Below are 22,839 nucleotides of genomic sequence, written 5' to 3' on the forward strand. Positions count from 1 at the left end.
ACTTCTCTCTATTGTCGCCTACAGATCACACAGTCGATTAAGTTTAACAAGTGATCAAACTTGTTCTGATACTAATTGTAGGATCGAGATTGATGACTAGAGAGGAGTAAATAGGCGCCTCAACAAATTTCTTTCGTAACTAATAGCCTTCTCCTATTTGATCACCCAACACACCTCAATACCTCAGCGTGAGCAAAAACACTAGAGAGATTGTTCAAGAAGGGAAGTTTCGATGCAACATGACTCCATAGATGGTATATGACCCATAGGTTCTATTCAAAATCATTTCATGTATCTTTATGCACAAAAGCTTGCAACTTTGAATCAACACGAGTTATCTAGAGAACAAAACCCCCCAAGTTGATGGAATAGAAGAAAGAGAATTCAATACCTACTTATACGCATGTGTGTGTGAATTTTATACCTCTAACAACAATGTGAAAACATTCAACTCAAACATAAAAATGAAAATCAACTCGAAAGCCGGAAAACTTGCACCCGAGGCAAGGTAACCAAAAGAAAGAGACTAGAAGGAGATGAATATGAGAAAATATGAGAAAATAAACTTCATTAAGTAAAAAGTTCAGTCCTATTTTAAACAAGTTATAAAATATTTTCCTCTCATAAAAGCTCTAACCTATTACAAAGGCTAAATTTATCCTCTCATCTCCTTCAAAACCTACCACTAGGCTCTGAAATGGCTGGTTTAAAACTCTCATACAACTCTACCTCTCTATTTATAGGGCTAGGGAGGTGACTTAGCCATTAAGTGTCTTTGTTCCTAAAATACCTCTCGCTAACAATGGCCTCCTACCTACCACAGAGATATTTTGGTCTATTTTTCGCTCCGTCCATCGAACGGCCATGACACATTCACGACTTAGTTTTGCCTCGACGTTAGCTTCATGATGATACCACGTGCACTCCATCCTTCTATGGTTTTAAGGCTAAACCGTGAAACCATCTTGTACGCTTCTCAAAGCGTGACTCATTGTTGCTTACTTTGACCCCAAGCAAGCAGCCTAATGTCGACACATGTACTCCGTCTTATGATCTTAACGGTCGGTAAGTCTCTCCCACTCTCAATCCATTGGGCCACCTTGTCACTTGCACCGGCTTCCCCTTCGCTTGACTTTGTCACCACGTCATCTTCATCCCTCCTTCCAAACTTTGCTTGACCTCCAAGTGCACAGCTAGGATTAGCCTCAACTTCGTCCAGCCTCCTTGATCATCCGGCACCAAACTCCCCGTTTGGCTCTAATCATCTCTCTATTGATCGCCAAGTTACATCCATCACATATACAACATTAGATAAGCAAACATATTTCTCCAAATCCATATAACTTCATCACACTTTAGTCCAAATCAAATCCCTGTTGAAAAAGACAGTCCAAAGAAAAACGTGAACACCTGATGTTACGGTGTGTACCCGTCTCTGAACACTGGATCATCCGATGTGTGCACTGATTTCTTAGCTAAAAACCTTCTGGAAAACCCTCCGGTGAGCTACAAGGTCTATCATCGTATCATCCGGTGAGTACAACTACATCAGACCTTATTTTGCAATATCTTAGTTAAATGGTCCGGTGAAACCTCCAGTGAGAACTCTCCAGACACTAGAATATCTGGTGTATGCATCTCCACCAGACTAGCCTTCTGTAGAATCTCTAGAAAAAAATAGTTCGGTGAGCACAAGCCTACAACACCGTAACATCCATCGATTTGTGCCCAAAACTTCTTCTCTGTAAGATATAGTTCGACGCTCCTAGAATGGGACCATAACCAATATGTTGGTTGCGCCCCCAATCAGGGCGTGAGAGGTGGGGACAAACTCCTCCTCTTTCTTGGTTCTGTTGGCGTATATGTTTTTGACTACCCAGATCAATTCCAAAATGGCCCTCTATCTAGCCAAGGACCTCGTTGAGAGCAACTCATGTGCCCGGGTGTTGGTGGTGTGCTCAAAGGTAATCACTATGGCTCTGCATGGCCCCTCGGAGACCTACATGGGGAACTTTTCAGGCAATCCATATTTAGTGATGTCGTATGCGCAGCCATCATCAGAGCTGACCCCTCTGGCTGAGAGCGGTCCTTGTTTGAGATGGTGTCAGTGTCGCAAGACATCCTACCGGTGTGATACGATAACACACTGAGCTCATGTGCCATCATCATCTTGGAGGAGATGCAGCGGAGGCTAGCGAAGAGATCGATGGCGACGATGGGGGAAGGCCCAGAGTGGGGGGTTTCTCTTTAGCTTTGGCCTTGGCATCACCGTCAAGACCATTCTCCTCCACGCGTTGCCCATAAGCCAAGCTAGCGCGTAAAGCAATACGGAGGATGTGCACATTCTGCATGTACAATACTGTCATATGTGGTTTGCTATCGTAATAAGCTTAGTTGATTGTTTAGTTCTTGTTCTTGTGCAGTTCATGGTTGGACAAACATTGCATGATACAGATTGTCCTAGAGTATATATGTATGTATGTATGTGTGTATTTCTAGGAAATTTGGATCCATGCCATTACAAATGGTACGGTTTGGAGAAACGCCATTACAAATCGTGTATTTGGAAACATGTCATTACAAAACTGCCCTAAAATCACTTGTGATTGGACAAAATTGCCCCTAGTCTTCTCTAGCACACCCATCTCTTACATGAGGATTCGCTACAGTCGTAGTAGACTGCACGCGTATCTGTCCATCCATTTCACAGATGAACAACGTAGATCAATCATGTCCCCATCCTCCATGGTCGTCACCAGAGATCCAACTCTAGCAAGATCTTCCCCCCTCCGGTGGCGCACGAAGAAATGTAAGGCTGCATTGAGGCCCAATAGCATGGGTGAAGCATCGCTAATCACGGAGCAAAGTAGCTCTGCTTGGCACGGCGAAGCCAGTGACCAGATCTGTCATGATGAGCTCAGACAAATCACTCCACCGAAGCTTCGAGAAAGAGAATGATGAGCTCCGGTCGCCACCACGTGCGTGCTCATGTGAAGAAGCTGTGTACGCACGGTAAGGACTTGGCTAGATTTGCCACTCATGTACCTACCGTCCAGCCTCGCTCGCCACTGAAACTCAACGAGGAGCTGGAGTCATCATCGTCAACGATGAGCTTCCACTTGAGGATGGACTTGCACGCGAACTCCATGTCGATGCTTTGCTCGATGCAGAGGTACATCGTGCCGAACTGGCCCTGCCTGAGTCGGCGACCTAGGTTGTATGTGTCCTTCAGGTTCTCCGCCTTGCGCTTGAGCACCGAGCTGACGAGCAGCCCGGCTTCGGACACACGCTTCACCTACGACACCTTGGGTCACTGTCTGGCCACCTCATCGAAGTTGGTGCCATCGCCTGGCTTGGCGTCCTGCTCTGCGAGCTTGGGCGCCTCCGCTTGGGCGGCAACGATCTTGATAGGCTCAGGTGCCTTGCTTTGCACCTCAATCGGCATGTCAGATAGCGGTTTTGGCAGCGGTAGCCAATGGCATGTGGTGCAGCGGCAACGGGTAGCTTCGATCGGGAGAAGAGACAACGAGGGAGAGATAGCTACTTGACGATGACAAGGGTAAAATGGTCCATACGAAAATACGGAAGTTGGAAAACGTATGAATCTAAGCCGAAGAGGTAAGTAATGGCAGATCTAATTTCGACAGTTTTGTAATAACATGTTTTCAAATATGCGATTTGTAATGAAATTTCTTCAAATCGTGCCATTTGTAATGGCATGAATCCAAATTTCCCATATTTCTATACTTGGCCATGCATCTGGTTTGTTAATACTAGTCTATCAACCAGTGTGCCTACACATAGCTATTACATTATTATTTGAGTGTCAAAAGAAGTTATCATGTTTGCTCTCAAGGTCACAAAAGTACCACATTAATTAAAGAAAAATGATCTAGATCACTCATTGTACGAACATCTAACGGTCTAGATGAAACCATATTAATAAATAGTTAAATTTAGAATTAAAAATTATAGAAAATAAGCCGTTCGATTTGCATACGGTTTAGAAAGCAAAATATCTAAATAAAGCAAAATATCTAAATAAAGTGTCCAAATAAAATAAAATAAATAATAATTAAAATTAGGGTTAGAATATAAAAAAATTATTCATATCAAATATAGTCTTAGGAAAAAATCAAATTATTATCAAGTACCTAAATAAAGTATCATGTAAAATATAATTAATTAAAGATTATCTTGATTAAATATTGCAGTAATGCTATCCACACTATTAGTGTAGGCTATCTTGCTAGTATTATAAACTGTAGAATTTTTTTTGGATAACAAGTAGTTTAGTGTTTCGTTAAGCCACATAATAAACATTAGAAGTTTGTGACATGGTTGGCGCGCTATATATTCAAAATGTAGGATAAAAAAGAAGATTTTATAAATAAAAGTTTTACTTGGACTTGGATTCGGTCATTCAGGATCAGGATGCGCTAGGCAAGTTTGTGAGCGGTGGAGAATCAAATAGAAAAAGCTCGTGATGTCAATAATGCTCAGTTGCAACAACTACGTCAGACGTTTCAGATTCTGACATACACTTGTCTTCATGCGATCAGCTGAGCGTCACTGCTTACCTGTTACTTCGGATCGGATCAGCCGAGCGACAGCTGAAAGCTGCTTCCGTTTAATCAGTTTATTTACGGTATGCATGTAATCGGAGGATATTTTACTAGTGGTTGCGGTTGGCAGGATTGCCGTGGTCACCGACGGCATCACCGTGGTTTTACCAGCCAGGGACGAGGCGAGGGGCGCGGCGGCCGTCGAAAAGCTCAGAGAGCTGGGGCTCTCCGACGTCGTTTTCCATCAACTGGAGATCACCGATCCTCCGAGCATCGCTCGGTTGGTTGATTTCTTGAAGACCTGTTTTGGGAGGCTAGACATCCTGGTAATTAGGTCGTCTTTGAACTTCTGAAGGATTGATATGGCCGGAGCGCTGATGGATTAAAAACTCAACAAGTTTGTTCCTTGATGCGTGCAATAAATAGTTCAGCGGCTTGGATGAAAACAAGAGGTTTGGATGGTTATGGAAAAATTGTCGGGAGACTTACCACGCTGCAAAGGAAGGCCTGCAGACAAATTACTACGGCACCAAGCATGTAATCGAAGCGTTATTGCCTCTGCTGAAAGCCTCCTCCGATGGAAGGATCGTTAATGTCTCCTCTCACTTGGGGCAGCTAAGGGTAAGTTATTTTGGTCACAATTTATGGCAATGCATCGTACATACAAGAGAGGTTAGATATATATGAAAATGTTCTTCTAAATCTGACCAAAGGCGAATCTCTGGCCCTGCTTTTATAGATCAAAAGCATAAAGAACACGACTAGATAATGTGATTGTCGCAACGGGATAGCAGTTTCACGTAGGTTTAATCCTAAAAAGTTTCTAGTTCCATAGAGGTTTCATCCAATTAAGTTGCAAAAAAATTCATCCAAATCAAGTTTCAGAGATGTTTCAGCAGGTTCCAACTTGGTTTCAACTTTTCTGAAGCATGAAACAATAACACAAGTTTTTCCGGATGCAGCGTTTCAGAAACGAGGAGCTGAAGCAGGAGCTGAACGACACAGGTAATCTCAACGAGGAGAGGCTAGACGAGCTGCTGGACATGTTCCTAAAAGACTTCGAGGCCAACTTGATACAGGCGCGTGGGTGGCCGATGGCGTTCTCAGCATACAAGGTGGCCAAGGCGGCCATGAACGCATATTCAAGGATCCTGGCAAGGGCTCACCCCAAGATGCACATCAACTGTGCGCATCCCGGTTACGTCAAGACCGACATGACCATAAATCTCACCGGCGCTATCTTTGAAGACTTCAAGGAGTCCTTGTTTGTGTGATGTTGGCCCGGCCTCTTGTAGCCGCACATGGTCTCGGTGTTTGGATCACTCAATGGTACATACTACTATGTCCTGTCACATAAGATCATCTCTTATCGTATTCTTTTCGTTTAGTTTCCTTTTCAATTTCTTTCCCCATTTTTATTCTTTTTATTTTCTCTCATTTCCAACAGCTTCACTTCGAAGGGAATCATAAAGTGAAATGAGAGAGAATCCCATCCTGAAGAGAATGATCTTGGGAATTCCTTCGCAACAGGAACTGTGAAGGGAAATCGTTGAAACACTGAAGAGAAAAAATTCTATCATGAAGGGATTCTAGCCTCTGAAAGAAAACCGTTGAAGATGGTCTAACATAGTTTACATTTTGGATCGCAAGGTCTCCAAAGTGAATGTTTTGCCAATATTTTTTTATTGAAATAAATTCATAAAAATAATAAAGTTATGATATTTTAAAACACTTTTAGTAGTGTTTGGTTTCCTAAATGAGATAGCACGTGTACAGGATAATCATGGATGTGCTCATGTCCTTATGTTTGATTGCTTGAATCGTATCATCTCATTTGGGACAAAGTGATATAGATTCTGAGAATAATCCATCAATATCTTGTAACAGTCAGGAAAATTGGCCAAACGTCTCGTACAAGTTTTGTCAACTCCGCTAATTACTTGAGCTTTACTAAATACTCGTACTAATAATGTACTAGCGTAGGCAACATTAGTTACAACCGGATGTTATTAACCATAACTAATTATTAGTATGGTTATTTAGTGATGATTATTGACAACTTAAGTTATGATTAATTAGAATTTGTAATAATTAATACTAATTAGCATAGTTTGTTGATAATAACATATATAAAATTTATTTAATTTGTAAAATAATTAATTTATACATAGATATAATATGTGGCGTTGAAGCAATTGAACACATTCTCATACGGTACAATACATCTAACCAAACGCATTCAATTACTATCATATACTCCCTCCATCCTAAAATATATGGCATATTAGGATTTTAAAAACCTTTAAAAGTATACTTTGACCATTAATTTATTTTGCAATATATTATCAATTGCTACAAAATCAATATTGTATTAAAAGATCTATAAAATATGAATATATTGATACAACTTTTATACATTCAAATATGTGTATAATTTGACTAATTATTAATAAAAAATTACGAAGTTTGACTTTTTAAAATCCTAATATACCAACAAAGGGAGTACATATAACCAAACAATCTACTTATATCACCTCATCTAAGACAATCTCATCCATCCAAAACCATCACATCCTATTCAATTCAGTCCAATAAACCAAACACTACTTATGGTCAGTGTATGATACACCGACTCCTAAGTGAGGCTCAGCTAGCCATCAACCCACCTAGGGATGACAATCGGGTACAACGGGTACGGGTAGTGCTCACCCATACCTGTATCCGTCAGTTTTTTACCCTCTCACGGGTATACCCACGAACGCCCGTGGGTGAAGAGCTGGCCCCAAATTTGTTACCGGTATACCCGTTTACCTGTGGAGCGGCGTGGTGACATGACGTGACAGGGCGACATGGCGGCGGCAGTGGCGGCGAGACAGGGCGGTGAGATGGGCCAGAGCGGGGCCGGGCGACATGACGGGGTGGCGCGGGGAGGCACGGAGCGGCAACGGTGAGACAGGGCGGGTCGGGGTAGTGTGACGCAGGGTGGCGGTGGCATGGCGAAGTATTATATGATGTAGAATGTTAGGGTTTAGAGATGAGATTTTTATATGACAGATATACGGGTTTGTTATGGGTATATCTTATCTATACCCGTACCTGTTTACCCGTTGGATAGTATTTTTTTATCTACGAACATATCTGTATGTATCATTTACTACTCATATCTTATCCTATTCAAATATTTACCTACAAATAAATGAGTAATCAAACTACAAATAAATGAGTAATCAAAATAAATTACCATCTCTAACCCACAGCACCATTCGCTGCCGCGGCTCTTCTGACCTATTTGCCCCCAAGGCGCTAAGTTTGTATGGGATGGCACAGCCCAGAGAGATACGACCGCCGGTGGCTGCGGAGCAGTTTTGTGATACTTTGACCACAAAATCTAGGGTGCTGTGAAATTTACGCTTAGACAAAAAAAAAAGATAGAATAGGATCAATTCGTTTTCAATAACAACGATGCTCCAAAATTACGTTTTTATGAACAAACACACATAATGTAGGCAGCAACGCATTTAAAGCTACAAGCTAGCAAATGCTTGCCACTCAAATGAACCAAGCGGGTACACTATTTATGGCCGAGATGGGCTATAGCTCAGCTGGGCAAGCTGGCCCATTCCAGCTATGCCGGCCTTGCCTGCCTTATCATTTGGTTGTTTCGCACAAACAGTCCGCAGTTACGTGGAGAACGAGGTCTTCGCGAGCTGTTGCCAAGGCGCGCTCGTTTTTACCGTCGACGGCTAGCCGATTCGGCTCTCCCTCAAGGGCAACAAAGGCTAGACTGCCTAGGAAAGTTAGGCAATATTGGATATTTAGACAACATATGCGGTAGTATTTGCAAAATTAGACAACATATCGGCGTATTTGTAAATCTAGCACTCGTATTCGGTAACTCAAAATCCAAAAATTGGCTTGCGGTAACTCAAATTCTGAAAACATTCCGGCCCCACAGCTTTCGGCAACTCAGATGCCGAATACGGCGCTGTTCACCGTATTCGGCACCTCAGTTGCCGAAATCTCCCCGTATTCGGCAACTGAGGTGCCGAATACAACGAACATGCCTTATTCGGCACCTGAGTTTCCGAAATCAACCAGCCGAACATCACGTCAAGTCTTTTGGCCGTGTCACGTCAAACGCTTTTTTCCGTGAGAACCCATGCGTGGTGATGCTTTCGGCGAGCTGGTGATTTTTTTCATGCATGTGCTCATTCCAAAGATTCCGTGCTGCCGCTTTTTGCTTTCGGTGTCGTGCGGTCGCGTCACGTCTCATCGTGTCGTTGCTTTGGTCGCGTGCGGCGCGTAGAGGAGAAGGGGGTCGGTGCTTTCGCATCCAATGCTGCATAAAATGAAGTCGCTGGTAGAGAAGAAGGGAGCACTAGAGGGAGCAGCAGCAGAGCAGAGAAGGAAGAAGAGAAGGGAGCAGCAGAGGAGGAACGCGAGGAGCATCAGCAAAGGAGTAGCAGCTCGAGTATAGGAAGCAGCAGAAGAGGAGCAACGCGAGCAGCAGTAGCGCCAGTTTAACACTTCGAGAGCGCTCACTTTCGTACCGATTAGTTCTTAGATTACCTAGTTAATACTTAGGTTAGTAATAGTATTTAGAGTAATTAGCTTATTTGGTTAGTCCGTTTAGAAGTAGATTAGTTCTTTCGGAAGTAGATTATTTAATCCGTTCAATTATATTAATTTGATAAATTAGAGTACTTTGATTATATGAATTAGATTATTTAATTACGTTATTAGAGTACTTAGTTTATTTAATTAGAGTACTTAGTTTATTTAATTAGAGTACTTAGATTATACGAATTAGATTATTTAATTATGTAATTAGATTACTTAGATTATTTAATTAGAGTACTTAGTTTATTTAATTAGATTATATGAATTAGATTATTTGATAAATTAGAGTACTTAGATTAGTTAATTACAATGCTTAATTTGATTATATGAATTTGATTAGTCTGTATAATTAGATTATTTAATTAGTTTGATATCATGAATTTCTTTTAGCATTGTAATTAGATTGTGTCCTTAGTATAATTATATGAATGTCATTATCCGGTAAAATTAGAAAAAATTACGTGTACCTTTGTTTAGAAGATACAATATAATTTTTCATATTAATTATGGAGAACGTTCCGCTATTTTGCACGAGAGGCTCGTAACAATTCAAAACTGCTAGAACATAGAGAGTTCGGTTGAGATACATCACACTTCTTGGCGATGTATATGCTCTTCGGCGGAGGTGTGATACCTGGTTTGCATAGAAGATGACGACAGTCAGCGAACCTAAGAAGTACAGTGGCGACCTCTACGAATCATCCAGATAATGACGAGGACGAAGACGATGACGATTTCATGCCCCCAATGCCTCAACGTTCCAGCAGCAATACAGTTGAAAGTTCAAGGAACACTGCAAGAGGACGTTCACGCACAACATCGAGATGCCGTACAACCGATAGGGAAATAGGACGTGGTACTACCGTGATACCTCAAGATGACGACGACGATTTTATGCCACAACAACCCCGCCCTCCGAGGCTTCCATCTCCGGAGGACACTGATAAGCCTGAAAATGATGATGGAATTGCTCGTACTCATTTTTACAACTTTCCAGAACCACTTTGGAGACGATAACCATCTTACCTGGATAGCTTTGACCATCACACCTGGAATTCTTACGCTAATTTGCGTCGTCACTTTCCTTTGCCCTGAGCATCTATTGTAACCCTGTATATTTTCTTTCCTTAAGGCATGTTAGGTTTAGCAGCGGCATGTTATTATGTTCTTTAGGCATATCGTATATTCTAATGTTTGTTTTTGTCCGCTCTTTATGTGTAGGGTCTATTCGCGCTAAGACAAAAAACCCCATGTTACATGTAATCTTCATCATCGTATGTAACCTCTATACATGGTTCTATACTACTTATGCTTTACAACTACTATTGTTAAAAAAATTGTAGCCTGCAATGAAATATTTATCAGCTATGTCCCATTGTTGAACAAACGATTCTACGATTTATTTTACATCTTTTCATTCTGTATAAGAAATAAGTTGAATCACAAAATAAAAATTCGTCATACGGTTTGGCGAAAATTCTATGGCCCGATGAATTCGTCAAACGGGATATAGAAATCAACGCGACACGATGTTGAGCGGCGACAAGACGGCGGATGCGACGCACGGCAAGCCCTGGCGTTTTTCAGCAACTCAGTTACCGAATACGATACTGTGCACCGTATTCGGCAACTCGGTTGTAGAGGGAGGTCGATGGTCTAACAAATGATATATAGGAGTCAAGAAAACATTCAATTTGCTAAATTCAATTGCATTCTAAGATCTGATACATTCAATTTGAGATCCCTCTCAGAAATTTGTAAGAGAAAACAAACAAAATACGAGAGACCACGTCAATGCAAGGAAAGCTAGTACAACGCAGACCGAACTGCATGTTACAAATGCTCTGAATTTGCTAAATTCATATCATTCAGATCCGAATACACATTAGCAATGTAGCATGGCCTACTCAAGTCATGTCTCACAACGTGACAGCGACATGAGGCATAGAGTGCCTGAGACAGCCCGACGGTGCTTAAAAAAAATGGATAAAAGCTCTGTACGCTGAGACAGCCCAAGACAGCACTTGCACCGGGACTTGCACCGAGATAGCCCGACATGTTTTCGGAAACTCAGGTGCCGAATACGGCACTGTACGTCGTATTCGGCACCTCAGTTGCCGAATATAGGAAGATTTCGGCAACTGAGATACCGAATACGGCGTACAGTGCCGTATTCGGCACCTGAGTTTCCGAAAACTGTGAGGCCGAGCTAATTTCGGATTTTAAGGTACCGAAAGCCAGTTTTCGGCGTTTGAGCTATCGAATACGGATGTTAGATTTGCAAATACGTCAACATGTTATCTAATTTCACAAATACGACCGCGTATATTGTCTAAATTCCCAAATTCGCCGGAAAGTTAGGATTTTTTCACGATTCCAAACGCCAAACCTTGCTGAGCGAGGCTAGAAAATCTTTTGCGTGAGATCCAAACATACCCGGCTCGACGCCGCTGTTAAAAGCACACCACGTGAGTACAACACCTTTGCCACAATAGATTGGCCAATTCTACATTCAAAAATGTTCAATGACTGCGGACAAACGACTAAACAGAGACCGCACAAATTAAAGGTATGGTCCGTGCGGAGCTGCTGGCATGCCATAATATCCATCAGACGTGGCCCTAAGTGATCATCAATTCAGCACCAACCGCCGAGCTAGGAGAATATCTCCAGTTGTGCGTTCGAGTCTCTTTCTTTTACTGGAGTATACGTACCGAGTATCCACCAGTATCTGAGCGAGACATCTCTCCGTCCGTTTGCTCGAGCTCCTGGTGAACGCTCATGGAGGGCGCCATTTCCAGTCCCCCCAACACAAGGTACGTGCCATATCTCCATTCTGCGTTCTTGCGTGTAGTCGATGAGCCATGGTCGCTAAGCAGCGCGTAGTACTGCTCGTGGTTGGCAGGATTGCTGTGGTCACTGGCGGGAACAAAGGGATCGGGCTAGAGGTGTGCCGGCAGCTGGCCGGCGACGGCGTCACCGTCGTCTTAACAGCCAGGGACGAGGCAAGAGGCGCAGCGGCCGTCGAGAAGCTCAAAGAAGCGGGGCTTTCCGATGTCATTTTCCACCAGCTGGAGATCACCGATGCTCCGAGCATCGCTCGGTTGGCTGATTTCTTGAAGGCCCGTTTTGGGAAGCTAGACATCCTGGTAAGTTGCCGTTCAAACTTTTGAAGGTTTGAACTCCTGGTGACTGATAGAATAAGTGAAATATTTGTAGGTAAATAATGCCGCAGTTGGTGGGGTTGAGTACGTCCAAGATCCCGTTGATGGTTCAGTAACGAACGAGGAAAAGGTGAGCTTTACATCTTCAGCTTATCGGAAGTATTAGGAGATAGGGGTGTATATATGGTCGAACGACATTGTCACGTTGGTTAGTGTACTATGCTTAGTGAAACCGACACTGGTGGAAATCACTGCATCTTCTCCAACGCAAAACCATCATGACGCCTTCTGAACTTTGACCATAGACCACACTGAACAAGTTTATTTCGTTGGTGCGTAACAGTTCAGTGGCATGGATGCGCGTCGGAGGCTTGAATGGATGTGGGAAAATTGCCGGGAGACGTACGACACTGCAAAAGAAGGCCTCCAGACAAACTACTACGGCACAAAGCATGTAACCGAAGCCTTACTGCCTCTGCTGCAAGCCTCCTCCGATGGGAGAATCGTTAATGTCTCCTCCGGCTGGGGGCTGCTAAGGGTAAGTTATTCTGATCACACTATTCCAACCTAGTGCCAGTACGTCATATACAGGCTAATACAGCAGACGTTAGACCTGAAAAGTTCTTCAATTCCGATGCAGCTATTCAACAACGAGGAGCTGAAGCAGGAGCTGAACGACATCGAGAGCCTCACCGAGGAGAGGCTGGACGAGGTGCTGGGCAATTTCCTGAAGGACTTCGAGGCCGGCACGATGGAGTCCCGTGGGTGGCCGATGGCGTTCTCGGCGTACAAGGTGGCCAAGGCGGCCATGAACGCGTACTCGAGGATCCTGGCGAGGAGGCACCCTGAGCTGCGCGTCAACTGTGCGCATCCCGGCTACGTCAAGACCGACATAACCATAAACTCGGGGCTCCTGACGCCCGAGGAAGGCGCGAGCAACGTGACGAAGGTGGCGCTGCTGCCCGCCGGCGGACCGACCGGCGTGTACTTCGCATTGGGCCAGGAGGCGCCGTTCGTGTGATACTGGCCGGATACGGCCCGTTGCCACTCGTCCCCTTGATCGTCCGCTGTCCAGCTGCCTGTTACCTACGTGCAACTTAATTAGCTCCATCGTTTGAGATTGCGAATAAAGGGTTGCTGCTAAATTTGGCACATTGTGGTGTTTGAAGTTACAGTCGCGCATGCTGCAGAGACTGTGCCCATGCTATGCTAGTGTGGCCGCGCAACAGCGGCGGGCGTTCGCGGTGGCAGAGGCAGCGGTGTCGCGATGGACGGGTGGCAGAGCTGCTTCCGCGTGCGGACCCGTGGCGTGTGCAGGATTTTTGCTGACGAGTTGCCGGAAGTTGAGCCATCAGAAGAATTGTTCGGCTCGCCGAGGATTCGATCACGGGCTCCTGCAAGACAAAAAGATCAGCATGAGGCCCAAAAAGAAAATGTGACCTAACACAAACATTGAGAACATATACCTGGGCCTACCTCGGGCTTGCGATATTCGGGCCTCCAAACAACTTTACCAGTCGGGCCATAACGGTCCATATGAACCCAACTTGTGGTGGTCGTTGAATCATCCGCCGACCCCAACCAGATGCGCTCCCGCCACCGTGGCCGGCTTGACCTACCGCGTCAGCTTGCGTCGTCGTGCTTCCTATTGCAGTACATAATGTAATCAACGTTAGACAATAGAACTCTCATTTTCTTTTATTGTACATATGTTAGATTTATACAAAATGAAAGGATAAGTTCATGTTCCTTTCTGGAAGGCATCTCTCATCAATAAATATCCTTTAAAAAGACATCTCTTCTCAATAGATGTCCAATTGATAATTAAATTTGTATCATAACACTCCTATTTTATTTAGTCATTTGTATATAACACAATGAAATCTCTTCACTGCTAAAAAAACATCTTCACTATCGGCCTATAAAGGAGTTTCACTGTCGGTTTTAGAGCCGGCAGTGGTAATGGACAGTAATAGTTCTCGACTATCACTGCGGTTAGGGGACCGGCAATGAAAAGGTTATCACTACCGGCTGGAGGCTTCAACCGACAGTGATAGTCAACTATTACTGTCGGTTGAAGGCTTTAGCCAGCAGTGATAGTCGAGTGCCGAATCGATCTTTTTGAGACTGGAAAATTTGAAAAATAAAATTGCACCCGATGAACCCTCACGCCCGTACCGTCGTAAGTCACAAGTCACACGATTTTTCGCTTGAAATACACGCGCGTGCGGTTCTTGACACTCGAACTCAGAACATCTCAGCTCGTGTGATACGTCCTTACCATCTCACCACAGAAATACTATTGATACCATTAACATATGCAATCATTTTGACATCTTCTGTCTGAAACTTCAAACAATTATTTGGATATCTAAATGATATCAAATGAAAAAAAATTCAACTACAAAGTCGTAGATCTCGTCAATGGCTACATTTTTTATATAAAATTTGTCCCCGTTCGATTTCGTATGAAAAAGTTATAATTTTTTTAAAATAAACTATCATCCACTATCACTGTCGGCTTTAGCCACGAGCCGACAGTGATAGTATCACTGCCAGCTCGTGTCGAGCATCACTGTCGGTTGGTGGGTAGAACCGACAGTGATAATCAAGGTTTCACCAATCGGCTAGAGCCAACAGTGATAGTGAATTTTCACTGCTGGTTCTTTTCGAATTTCCTTTTAGTGTCAGTCTATGATACGAATCGGCAGTGATATTTTATCACTGGCGACTCATAAGAAACCGACAGTAATAGGTCGGCATATAAGCCTATTTTTATAGTAGTACCTCCAAGAGCTATATGGGGAAAATATGAGGAGAAATAATCGTTAATATATCATTGAAAACTCCTTCAAAATCTAGTGAAAAAAATTAGAATAAAATAATATGTTATATCTGTTTGTATTGATATTGTCTCATTAAAAATCTTATATGAGAAATCATATTAGAAAAACTCATAAATTCAGAATAAGTTCGGTCGGAATAAACTCTCCCCCAAGTGGGAAGGAACCTACAGAGTGGTCGATTTCACCCGGTTTGGTGCGGTCAAGCTAGCTATGTAGGACAATCGTGAATTACACAACTTTTGGATATACCCTGTTGCGCAAGTTCTATGTGTCGGGTTGCTCGAAGACGGATCTGTTTTTCTATTTTACAGAACCTTCAGGACGAGCGTGGAATATAACTTGTAAGATTTTCAAAGTTCAAAAGACCAAACTCTGTTTTGCAGGATTTCACGACCAACAACGGACCCCTGTCAGATTGGCTCTCCGACCACAGCACGCGGCAACGCTTGATGGCCACTATGGGACCTAGCGACCAGGAGGTTAAAATTGCTAGATAGCTGAAGGCTCATGAATGGTGTGGGATTACTGCTCGCGCAATGCCAAAGGTACAAACAACACGGAACAATGATCACAAGGTCACAAGTCCCCACTCGGGTCGGGCGTTGGTCGCCGTCGAGTGACTTGTCATCTTAAGGGTTGTCCTACGTTTTGAAAGCCTAACTAGTAAGGAAGGCGGACCAGTTGGAGACTACTCGCCGCGATAGCATAGGAAAAACTCTCTGAACACTCAGAACAGCGGTTAGGACCGGAAGGTCCAAAACCCGCAGAGCTCCCGAGTGGTCTTTCAGCCATCGATGAGGCCATCAGAATACTTTTCATTCATGAAAAAGATTGGTTACCGGTGATCAATTATATACGTCTAGGCTAACTATCCTCTTACATACTTGTTCTTTCCCTCTCAACTCGAATGGCTAAAGCCAGGTTGAATAAAAGGTTCCGCCTAACTCTTGCATATCATTAAGATCCACCACTCCAAATTTTTTGAAATATGCGGACCCCTATTTATCCTTGAACAAGTCAAGTAACCTCTTATATTTTTCCTTAGGGTGGCAGCTGGTTGCTCAGGAATCAGACGACGGCCTACGTACGGGTCAGAGAGGGTGGCCAGCGCGAAAACCCTATTAGAGCTGCTGACTGGCGCCGGCGGACCCAGCTGACCCAGTATTTCAGCAGCGAAGATCTTCTAAAAGCTTTCTTCTTTATCTTTTGCTCCAGTATTTCAGCAGCGAAGATCTTAAGCAGGAATTGAACGACCTTGACAACCTGACCATAAAGAGGTCGGGATTGTTCCTGAAGGACTACAACTACAAGAATGGCCAGATGAAATCTCATGGATGGGCTGCCGATGCAGAGTACTTGACCTACAAAGTGTCCAAGGCTCTGATCAATGGCTATACTAGGATACTAGCGAAGAAGTACCCGGAGTTGCGCATCAACAGCGTGCACCCTGGTTATTGCAAGACTGACACCAACTTTGACACGGGAAAACTGACTGCAGAGGAAGGTGCCAGTTTCATTGTTACGGTGGCCCTGTTGCCGGAGGGAGGCCCAACAAGTGTGTCTTTCTACCGCGAAGAAGAAACATCCTTTGTGTAACTCTTCAAGGGTACTCGATGACGAGTCGTTCTAGTATCATACCTGAATTATGCCTGTTAGTACTGGTATTCCTGCGTGTCATTAGAATTGTTAGGAAATTAACTATCAGCGAGAGTAACGGATCGATCTACTAAGACAATACACACATAATATATAACACTAGAGGTACGATATTTATTAACGAGTTTTAACCGAAACCTACATATTCGAAGTATGACTATAGACGCTCCTCCTCATCTAACAACACCGACCGCTTTCTAAGTCCTAACAGAAGCATTGTCGACTCACACGAACCTATTGCTACACTGACATAGTTACAAACAACTACTTTTCTCATATTTACGAGAAGACTGATTACAAAAATCCTACTAAAATTTCACCTGTAGTCCTACTGTAACTCCACTATATACCGTTAATACAACTCCAAATTCTATACGTAATCAAGTTCATACAGTTATTTGATACATATCTAATAAAAATGTTGCACTCTCTCTAGAACCCGGATCGTAAAGCTTATAATAAATTGATTGTATCCTATCGGTAAAGACCTTAATTCACGATTTGCCATCTACCAAGTTCATTTTCACTATATACCATTGACAATAAAATTAAACTTTTTCGATGACAAATAGGGGCCATTTGGTAGAGCTCCCAGAGCTGATTCTCGGCTGGAATCAGGGGGAGCTCTGTCAAACAGCAGAATCAGGCTTTAGCTCCCCGGCTAGAATCCGTGGGAGTGATTCTCTGATTCTGTTGATTCTGGGGAGCTGAAAAAAGTAGCTTCTCCTGATTCTGATTCTGTTGAGAATCATTTTTTTTGGCAAATTTTTTTTAGAGAATCACTTTCAGCCACAGAATCACTCCCACCACAGAATCACTCCCACCACAGAATCAGGGCTTTGGAGAGCTCTACCAAACAGGCCCATAATAAAACTGAGACAATCTCAATGACATACTGTTAATTGATCCTAAAGCTTATGCATCAGTAGTTGTCTACTTGCCTGTCGGTTGCTACTCTTACTGCTTCGTACAATTCGGTTACTACTACAGACACATTCGAAATGTAATCAGTTTTTTATGCTTGCAAAGCTGTTCAATTATGATAAAAAGCAATTGACCGGAGCAGAAATGAAATACTGCTTATAAGGACAATGCTGTTAGGGTCAAATTCGACGTAGTAGTCTGCTTACAAAATTACAATTTTCCTGTGAGGTTGTCACAGCTCCATGCCAAAATTGTCGTTGTAATGAGCCTCATATGTAATCAAGGCATTTGATACACATACAGCTTGACAAACCAAGCTCGCAGAGGAAGAACCAAAAAAGAGGAGGGAATAAGCGTTGCAAAATTAACAAACACAAACTCCGGCGACCGTTGTACGTTTTGTTCGTTTGCTCCTAATTGTCCTCTACTTTCTCATCTTCCTGAGGAGGCGCCGGTTGCTCCTCGGCCACCACGTCGGGCAACACCTCCTGGGACGCGCTCTTCTTCTTCATGTGGTTGTAGCTCCCCTTCTCCATGAACAGCTGCGCGAAATGGATCTTGCAGTACAAGACGCCGTTGAGCGCGGCGTAGGAGGACGTGGTGAGGATGCAGCCCCCGTGAGAGCACTTGAAGCAGCTCTTGTGGTACGACTCGCCTTCCAAGGTTAACTGAAACAACAGCACAGTTTAGTAGTGCTAGATTTATGATACCATTTCTCAAAAAGGCGCAAAGTTTGGGAGAGCAAAATGGTCTAAAAAAGTGTTCTTTTTTTGGTTGGGGGGCGGGTGGGGTGTTTCGTATCCTCTGATTTTGGCGAAGCAAAGTTAGAGGAGCTACAGTAAAGTGCAGTTTGGATTTTTCTCGTCCGTCGGATCATGAATTTTCAACAACAGTGCTTTTACTACAGTAACGAGCTGCATTTACTGTTTCCATATTCACAATTTACTGTACATCATCTGACTTTGCCGAAGCAAAATCAGAGGATGCGAATCCAGTGGGTGGGGGGGGGGTGGTTAAAAGACAGTGCAGTGTTTCTGTTTCTGTACCTTCTCCAGCGGGTACACTGTCTTCTGGCAGGCTGCACACTTGTCCTGGGTACCAGAGAATGCAGATGATAGCTTGCTTGGGGCCCTTGCCTGCAGAGAGATCCAATTTACAGTGATTGCAAAAATTATCCAGTTACTACAATCGAACCAAAACATTCCAAAAGCAATCATGATGATAGTTTTGTGGGGCTGTACCAGTTCACCCTTGTCTGAAGATTTGCCACCTGAATTACACAGCAAAGTTTCAGGATAAACCTTTTTGCCACAAGAATGGCAACACTGAAGATCACGTCGTGGTATTACCTGGCGTGAACTTCTTGGAGAAGCTCCCGGTCTCCTTGAAGAGCTGCTCGAAGTGGGTCTTGCAGTACAGCACACCGTCCATGGAAGAGTAGCTGCACATCTACAGGCGGCCAATGCATACAGTTATAGTTTGCAGCATCAGAAATTCCTTTTTTTTTAAAGAACAAGCATCAGAAACTCTCATTTCTTCAGGAGTGACTTGCAGAGATCATACAGAGAGGATCCCTTTGCAGTGGCTGCACTTGAAGCATGTCTTGTGGTAGATGACGCCGTCGGCCGTCAGAAGGTCGATGAAATGGACGGTCTTGTCGCACGCCGTGCACTTGTCCTGGGTGCCGGTGAAAGACATGGTGCCGACCCCTTGGAAAGCACGCACTTGCCCAACAAATCCCAATCGCTCCTCTCCTCCCCTGGGGTAAGTGAGTAAATAGACGAAGCGCTGCAAGTTCACGATGGTTAAGCGAAACCAGGACAGGGAACGAGAGTTCGGGAGCAAGCATAGGGCGCGGGCGGCCTCTGCACCGCACAGACCTCGTCAACCGGAGCTTAATTTAGAGGTGTGGTGGTGATCCCAGCTCTCGGTCTCAGCTCACGTTGCCATGAAGCCATCCATGATCTTGCTATTTCGTGGCGGCAAGGGTCCTGCAGGCCCATCATTTTGGCCCCAAATCACCACGCATACGGCCCAGTTGGCTGATGGAAACCATGCCAGTTTATCAGCTGCCTTGCGAATTGTGGTTCGTGAATTTCTTGCGTGATTCATGTGTGTGCTTTCCATACTGAAAAGTGAAAGAACCGTGTTGCTGTATCAGTAGATGGTTGTTTGAATAGCCTAGAACATTATGCTGACCTTGGAGTTCTTAAAAAAAACATTATGCTGACCGAGTAAATATTATTATCCTCGTACAATACAATGAAGATGTGGAGTGAACATCCGACCGGTTGGTAGGCTGATGCGTTTCAGCGTGGGAACCACCAGCATACCTTCATTGTGACTTGTTTTTGGTAGGGGGCAGCTTCTGATGCACGGGCAAACAAAGTAAATGGTTCAGTTCTGAACACAGAATCGATAACGTCTGCAAGCAAATCCCACATCCTGTGCTGTGCTACGAAAGCGATTGCATCACTGGTGCTTAAACGTACTGAGGAGGAACTTATGGCGTTATCAGTGCGGCTGGTTTGAGATGGTACTTGCATTGGTAGGTACTGATGCATTCGGTGTACTATCAGACTGCTCTACAACCTCTCCTTCTGACTTGTGAAACTCTTCTTCCTCCATAGCGTGTACATATCAAACGGCAAATTTGCGAGTGTTCTACCAAACCCAAGTCTCCAAAGTTTATAGTATTCAATAAGGACACTAGGTTAACGGGGATCTGTGGGCGCCACTTTTGAGAGTTCGATCAAAGAGTTAGTCGGTGGCAAAACACCATGTCTATAATCGATAGTAGTAAATTAGTAATAGTTCTCGCGAAAAGAAGAAGATGTATTGTGGGTATGGTAGTTTTCTAGATTCTTGTAGAAATGTTTCGGATTCCCTTGCACATTGCAAAATTAGAGAAACGGTTCAACCGTTTCTGGTTAGGAACGATCGTGAGACGATGCGTTTGGCAATTATTCTGCCATCTCTGGAGAGAAGCAGGTTGGACAAACGCTGCCAAACGCAGCCATAGTAATCGTACACCACCGACACGCGAGGAGGAGCGATCGGTGTGGAGGCGCAGGTGGCTAGAAGGAGATGGAGGGCGCAAGACGGGCTGTTCTCTTCCTCGACGACTGCCGCCGACGTCCACGCCGGCGAGATCTGTTCGCCGCCTGCCTCCACCTCACCGGATCCTCGGCGGCCGTGACGTACCTCGACGACGGGACCAGCAGCAGCACTCCGCGGCCAGATCCATCTGTCCATGTGTGTACAGAGCATGTAATCCATGCAGATATTTGGATTTTTGGGTTTTTTTTGGGTTCATTTTGTGATTTTGTGAGACTACATGTGCAAGAGTACATGAGGTTCAACATTAGAGTGTACATCTGATGCCCTTTTCTTGTTTTTTTTGTTATTCTTTGGTGAAAGTTCTGCACGATGTACTCAGAAGAATATGTGTTCAATTTTTGTTCACTGACATGCATTTTTTATTGATTATATGGTGTGCATGCACTGTACATATGGTGTACACATGATGTTTGAATAAAATTTAGCAAATTACACATTTTATCTTATCTTATATTTACTAATTGGAGGTTCTTTTTTATGCCTCCACGTTAATCCTAATAAAATCTTAAAAATTCTCATAAAAAAGCAAAACATTCGATCGTCGAATTAATTGATTGACTAACTGTAACCATAGATCAACAACCAGACGAAATAACATAAAAGATTAAAAAATAAATCATAGAGTCCAGCCCTAAGACTATTTCTTGCCTTATATTTCCTTCCTTTTTGTTGTAGATACCATTTATCCAACAAGATTACCTTAGTAAACTTCAACTTAGTTACGTTAGCAATCAACACACTTTTCCAAATCAATTATAATCAAACATTACAAAATTAAAACAACAGAATACAAACATATTACAGATTATCACACAAAAATAATATCAAAGAATTTATAATGTATTTTAAAAAATTAATATGAGATGCAGTGACGACATTAAAAATAATAATAATTTCAAAAAATCAAGAAACAAATAAAAATCAATTTTCATAATACATAAAATGAAAATTATAAATTAGATCTATTCACAAATAATAAACATGATTCCAAAATTATGAAAAAAAAATATTTATATTTTACATTCTAATATTTAAATATAAATAGTTGATGTATCTTAATATACAACTATTATTAACATAAATATCTACAATTTAGCTGTAAGCTAAATTTCTAACATATGCAATCTTACGGGTTGATGTGGTAGTGAGAAGAATTAAAAACCGAATAAAAATTGGCTCACATGACTGTGTCAGGTGACAGGAGTCATGTGTTGTCCTCATCTTCTTTCTCGTCTGTACCATGTGTCGGACATGTCTCCTCTCCCTTTGTACATGGGAAAAATGCAAATACAAGAGAAATACAAGGGCAAGTGGCTGGGCGCACGAATCGCGATGTAGTCTGAAGGGCATGGGTGCCCGGAACAGGTATTGCCAGGAACACATTCGATTTTCCGGGTGAAAGGAAGCAAAGGGCAGTTGAGGGCAAATTTGGAAATTTAGACAACATACGCGACCGTATTTGTGAAATTAGACAACATGTCGACGTATTTGCAAATCTAGCACTCGTATTCGGTATCTCAAATACCGAAATTTGATTTTCGGAAACTGAAAATCCGAAAACACCGTATTCGGCAACTGAGGTGCCGAATACGGCACTGTGGGCCGTATTCGGCACCTCAGTTGCCGAATACACCCTGTACTCTGCTGTATTCGGCAACTGAGGTGCCGAATACGGCCCACAGTGCCGTATTCGGCACCTCAGTTGCCGAATACAGCCGGCCACCCATCCCATCCCCTTTTTCCCGCGTCCCATCAATCATTTTCGCGTCACATCAATCATTTTCACCATTTTTTGCAACCCGTGGCCGGATGCATGCATGATTTTGGCAACCCGTGATGTTTGGCACGGCCTGAGGAGAGGTGAATAAATGGAGTTCGTCAGAGAAGAGAGTAGCAGCAGAGTAGAGAAGGGAGCAGCAGAGCAGAGAAGGGAGTAGCAGCAGC

General features: G+C 43.4%; 4 protein-coding genes across 4 annotated transcripts; 3 read left to right on the forward strand and 1 right to left on the reverse strand.

Moving 5' to 3' along the window:
- Positions 1 to 1,892: 1,892 nt before the first annotated feature.
- On the forward strand, positions 1,893 to 5,839 carry LOC133925560 ((+)-neomenthol dehydrogenase-like). Its single transcript, XM_062371444.1, has 4 exons — positions 1,893 to 1,964; positions 4,667 to 4,891; positions 4,992 to 5,186; positions 5,528 to 5,839. Exons 1-4 carry the CDS (start codon positions 1,893 to 1,895, stop codon positions 5,837 to 5,839), a joined length of 804 nt encoding a protein of 267 aa, XP_062227428.1.
- A 6,002-nt stretch (positions 5,840 to 11,841) lies between these two features.
- LOC133924642 ((+)-neomenthol dehydrogenase-like) lies at positions 11,842 to 13,501 on the forward strand. Its single transcript, XM_062370271.1, has 5 exons — positions 11,842 to 12,001; positions 12,091 to 12,334; positions 12,405 to 12,479; positions 12,693 to 12,887; positions 12,990 to 13,501. Exons 1-5 carry the CDS (start codon positions 11,967 to 11,969, stop codon positions 13,368 to 13,370), a joined length of 930 nt encoding a protein of 309 aa, XP_062226255.1. The 5' UTR covers positions 11,842 to 11,966; the 3' UTR covers positions 13,371 to 13,501.
- A 115-nt stretch (positions 13,502 to 13,616) lies between these two features.
- Positions 13,617 to 16,791, forward strand: LOC133925561 ((+)-neomenthol dehydrogenase-like). Its single transcript, XM_062371445.1, has 2 exons — positions 13,617 to 13,784; positions 16,411 to 16,791. Exons 1-2 carry the CDS (start codon positions 13,617 to 13,619, stop codon positions 16,789 to 16,791), a joined length of 549 nt encoding a protein of 182 aa, XP_062227429.1.
- Positions 16,792 to 17,933: 1,142 nt separating this feature from the next.
- Positions 17,934 to 19,637, reverse strand: LOC133923591 (LIM domain-containing protein PLIM2b). The gene is made up of 5 exons (XM_062368869.1): positions 19,339 to 19,637; positions 19,125 to 19,224; positions 19,017 to 19,045; positions 18,822 to 18,911; positions 17,934 to 18,443 (listed from the first exon to the last, which is right to left on the reverse strand). The coding sequence occupies exons 1-5, from the start codon at positions 19,471 to 19,473 to the stop codon at positions 18,189 to 18,191; spliced, it is 609 nt and encodes a 202-aa protein (XP_062224853.1). The 5' UTR covers positions 19,474 to 19,637; the 3' UTR covers positions 17,934 to 18,188.
- Between the last annotated feature and the right edge of the window lie 3,202 nt (positions 19,638 to 22,839).

Source organism: Phragmites australis, chromosome 7 (genome assembly GCF_958298935.1).
Source record: "Phragmites australis chromosome 7, lpPhrAust1.1, whole genome shotgun sequence".
NCBI lineage: Eukaryota > Viridiplantae > Streptophyta > Magnoliopsida > Poales > Poaceae > Phragmites > Phragmites australis.